Source organism: Triticum dicoccoides, chromosome 5B (assembly GCF_002162155.2).
Source record: "Triticum dicoccoides isolate Atlit2015 ecotype Zavitan chromosome 5B, WEW_v2.0, whole genome shotgun sequence".
In the NCBI taxonomy this organism is placed as follows: domain Eukaryota; kingdom Viridiplantae; phylum Streptophyta; class Magnoliopsida; order Poales; family Poaceae; genus Triticum; species Triticum dicoccoides.
In genome coordinates this window covers 84,440,115-84,445,102 of record NC_041389.1, presented here as the reverse complement: position 1 = coordinate 84,445,102, position 4,988 = coordinate 84,440,115, and the positions used below count along the sequence as shown (strand labels likewise).

The 4,988-nt window shown below is 44.8% G+C and overlaps 1 protein-coding gene across 1 annotated transcript in view; it reads left to right on the top strand.

The window, feature by feature from the left end:
* Window positions 1–4,988, top strand: part of LOC119309139 (pyridoxal kinase-like) — an 11,888-nt gene that overhangs the window by 4,142 nt on the left and 2,758 nt on the right. The window contains exons 8-10 of the mRNA XM_037585201.1: window positions 204–267; window positions 451–516; window positions 2,264–2,320. Coding sequence (XP_037441098.1) covers window positions 204–267; window positions 451–516; window positions 2,264–2,320 — 187 coding nt within the window. The remainder of the gene's footprint in view (window positions 1–203; window positions 268–450; window positions 517–2,263; window positions 2,321–4,988) is intronic.

Genomic DNA, 4,988 nt, shown 5'->3' with positions numbered 1-4,988 from the left:
GGAAGCTGACCACTGTTTATAGGGGCATTCTGTAAACTGGTATACTTCGGTGATGGCATATGGCTTAGTTTCCATATGAAATATCTTTTTCATGCTTATTTGACAATAACAATAAATCTATACACAGACAAAATCATTTTTTTGGTACTCGCATACATTGGTCAAATATTTGTTTTCTTTCTTATTTGAATGTATACATGCAGAATTACTTCTGAACAAGATGGCTTGAAAGCTTGCAATACCCTGCACAGTGCTGGACCACGGAAGGTTTGTCCCTTGTAGGCCTATAAGATCGCTAGATAAACCAATAAAGTATTGATGTGCTACTCAGAGTCACCGTTGGCCCTATGACCAACTATCCTTGTTCCATGTTTCTTCATTTAAAAATAAATGCTGCTAATGCATACAACTACTAATTCATCAATGTGTTTGACTGCTATCATCCTCAAGGTGATAATAACCAGTGCACTTATTGAAGACAAGCTGCTCCTCATCGGAAGTTACAAAAGAACAGAGGTAAACTTTTGATAAATTTGTTGGATTTATTATATCTATGTACATGCTATGAATGTACTAGTTGCAAATAGAAAAGTTAGTGGTTTACAATATTATTCAACAAAAATTTAAAGAAAAAGGGGGATGAGAAACCATTTTGATCTTACCCAAGTATCCCATGAGAATTGTGAGAAGATTACAATATTATGCAACATAGTTACCAAATTCGCTAAAAGAGGCTTCGAACCCTGATCCAGATCGGGGTTCGAACTCGCTCTGGTCGATCCGAATCCGATGCCTGTTTCATCGAGCTGAAGCGAAAACACAGCCATGCCGCACATCGATGTACACAGGGAATACATGGGGTGGAGGGATGGGATTCTCCTTGGCTGTGGACGAGACAGCGGTGGAAGCATAGGAGATGAGCAGGCTGCAGCGGCTGATCCTTGCTGTGAGGAAGCTGTAGTTGGAGTCGGGGTGGATGGGAAGCCAATCTTGGAAGTTGGAAGAGCTGGAGGAAGGATGAGAGAAGGCTGCAGCCGTGCTGTGATGGCGGGTCGGCGCTCATGGCACAGCAACAGCGGGAGTATTGAGTGAATAGCAGACTGCTCGTTTTTCTTTTTTAGACTGCTGATGTGTGTGCATAGTCTAGGGTTGAGCCATGGGCTAGTTGGGCTGATTTGGCCCAACCCATGAAAGAATGTTTGTTTCCTCTAGCTTTTTATATGATTCTGTGACCTAAAAAAAAATTGATTCAGTGATCTTCTACAGTTGTTAAATAGTATGTGCTTACTAGAAAAAATATTTATTATTTATATGTCTATTATACTCCCATGTTGCGAATTGGAAATAACGAATTCGCGAACCCAGTCTCCGATTTGTGAATCGGAGATGTATACCCCATAACAATCCAATTCTTACGAGTTAGTGAATTGCGAACCGCAAACCGAACGAATCACGAATCAGGTAACTATTGCAAGCACATTGTGTGGCAAGTGGCACCTCCACATTATAGTGATGTTACTTTTTTGGAGGAAACCAAAAGCAATCATATGTACCTGCAATCAAACGTTATACTATTATTCTGGTTCCATATGGCTCCTATGCTACATAGGTGTTCTACTCGGTTTTTTGGCTGGCTATAAACTGACAGGTCAATGCAGTAGGCTATCTAAGAGCTATGATATAGTCATGTGGAATAGTAGTAATTTATACAAGGTACGCTTTTGAACATTTCTCCGCCTGATGTGTAAGCCTGGTCTTTGTAAAGCTCATAATCATAGGTGTATCTCTAGATCTACTTCAGTGGTCTAATGTTGTTACATTAACATCAAGATAGATTACAAGGAACAGCTAGGATTTACAAGTAATAGGGTGTGATTGATAGTTCTGACATGTAGCATGACCAAACCTATTTGTGCAAATTGGCCTGTTTCTGATCAAATTTGTGTCCCATTTTCGGGGTGCTGTTATGGGTAAACTGATCCATTACGAACTGAATCTAACACAATGTTTACATTCATGTGTTAGCTCTGAGTAACTTTGGTTGAGTTTCAGTGAATTCATAGAACATTTAATAATTTAATAAAATGCTTTGGAAACAAACCCTTAAATATACAAATTGGTCAATGAAATTCTTAAACCCTGATCCTGTGATGAATCTATTCCAGCCTTCCATGGATCCAGCCTCCAGCCCTGTTTTAATTGCTGAGTGACTTAATGGTCAGAATGCTGATTTTAAAGATTTTTACCGTCTCTTCATTTTCAGGAACAACCGCCGGAACAATTTAAGATTGAGATACCCAAGATACCTGCATATTTCACGGTATGTGCGGCTCATAATAGAGGAATTTTTTCCTATATATTGATTTTTTTTATTAATCTGTTGTTGCATGTCGGTTGTTGACTTATTGTGCAGTGAACATATTGGCATAGCTTATTCCTAGATTGTAGTATTCAGTATGGACCAATTCATATTATTGCTTAATCTGTTGTAGCTTTGTTCATCTGGGATCTGTATATAATTGTCTGTTCAAACAAACAATGTCATAGAACGATCCTACATCATATCAAATAAATGTTGCACAACCAAACAGTGATCAGATCCAAGGAGAGGCAATTTTATTGTTTTATGGCCCGCTGTTTCTATCTCAGGTTTACCTTGTGCAACTTCGATTTTGGCCAAGTTTTATGATACATGACCATATTTCTTGAACTTCAATGGAGCTAGCTGTGAAGTTAAAAAAAAAATCAACATTCAAACATTAGTCAGTTGCATGTTTCCTGACTAAATGAAGAATAACTGTACCAATTGGTTTATTTCTCTTGGCTGATTAGAAAGTAGTTTGTAGAACTAGAATCTCAGCAAGGTGCCTTTTAACTGCGTGCTTGTGGACTATGTCTTTGGATGGTGAGGGAGAAATGGTCGACACATGTGTACACTTGTACGCTAGTCATGTATGTCCTGACGTTGCATGTTGTGCTCTTGTCCTAGTCTTTAGGATCTAGCTCATGGATAGCTGGTTAGTTAGCTAGTCTAGGGGACTCTCCCTTGTACATGTGTATATTTATACGCCTCCAATCAATAAAAGATAATTGTGTGGCGAATCTCCTTCCTGTCTTACATGGTACCAGCCTTCTGTTTCTAAACACCCACAATCCCTGCTCCACAGCTTCTGCTCCCCACCTCCATGGACTCCTCCTCCGTCTACTCTGGCGGCGGCGGAAATCCGTTGGCCGGACCTTTTGCCTCCATCCACCAGGGTCCTATCCAGCAACACATCCCCGTCGTCCTCAATCTCCAGGTGTCAAACCACACGGTCTAGCACTTGCTATTCATGACTATATTCTGCACCTACACCCTCCCCGACCACATCAACGGCACCGCCATTGCCCGCCAAAGCCTCGACGACCCCAACTGGACCGTCATTGGCTCATGCATTATCAATTGGGTCTACACCACCGTCTCGCCGGAGGTATGATATTCGCGATCATCGTCAAGCCGGACGAGATGGCGCACTTAGTGTGGCTCGCGATCCACAATCTATTCCTCGGGAATTTAGCTCACAACACCCTTTACGCACTCCATGAGTTCTACAATTTGCACCAAGGTGATCTTTCAATTACAACTTATTGCAGCCGGCTCAAACAATTGACGGACACCCTCCGGGATGTTGGGTATCCCATTACCGACGAAGGGCTCGTCCTCAACGCCTTCCATGGTCTCAAATTGGACTTCAACCAGTATATGAGGAGCATATCGATCCACGGCCTGCCGACGTTCCTGAATTGTCGCTCCTTCCTCGAGCAAGAGGAGCGCCGGATCGCCCACCCGCCACCATGGAGGCCAACACCGCCCTGTTCGCTCGTTCCAACGGGGACGACCAACAGTTGGGGGCGGGGGGAGGGTGCCGCCATTGTGGGGAGGGTGCCGCCATTGTGGGGGCGCCTGCTGCTGCTTGCCAGAGCCGCTGTTGGAGCGAGCGAACAGGGTGGTGTTGGCCTTCATGGCGGCGGTGTTGGCGATCCAATGCTCCTCTTGCTTGAGGAAGGAGGGACAATTCAGGAGTGTTAGGCCGTGGATCGACATGCTCGACACTTACTGGCTGAAGTCCGCTTTTGAGATCATGAAAGATGTTGAGGACGAGCCCTTCGTTGGTAATGGGATACCCGATGTCCTGGAGTGTGTCCTCCAATTGTTTGAGTCGGCTGCAATAAGCGGTAATTGAAAGAGCGCCTTGATACAAATTGGGGAACTCATGAAGTGTGTAGATGTCGCGGTGAGCTCTATTCCTGAGGAATAGATTGTGGATTGCAAGCCACACGGAGTGTGCCGTCTCGTCCGGTTTGATGATGGTCACGAGTTTCTCCGACAAGACGATGGTGTAGACCCAATTGACAATGCATGAGTCAATCGTGGTCCAGTCGGGTCGTCGAGGTGCTGGCGGGCGACAGTGTGGTCGACGAGGGCGTATGCGTGAAAGGTGGTCATGAGCAATGAGCGCCAGACTGTGTAGTTCGACGCCTGGGATCGAGGACGATAGGGATGTGTTGCCGGATAGGAACTTGGTGGATGGAGGGGGCAAAAGGTCCGGCGAATGAATTATCGTTGTGGCCAGAGTAGGAGTCCATGGACGCGGGGAGCATAAGCTGTGGAGCAGGGGTCGTGGGTGTTCAGAAACAGAAGGCTGATACCATGTAAGACAGGAAGGAGATCTGCCAGACTGCCACACAATCATCTTCACTGATCGGAGGGGTACAAATATACACATGTGCAGGGAAGAGTACCATTGGCTAGCTAACTAACCAACTATCCATGAGCTAGATCCTAAGGGCAACCAACGCATTTCGTCCGTTTGGGTCCGCGTGGGAAGAAATGACGGGCCAACATGCGGACGCAAACCCGTTTTGTGTTTGTCTGCTATCCGCGTGGAAGCAAATCCGCCCAAATTTTTTGGGCCGGGTTTGCATCCACACGGACACCAGACAGATGC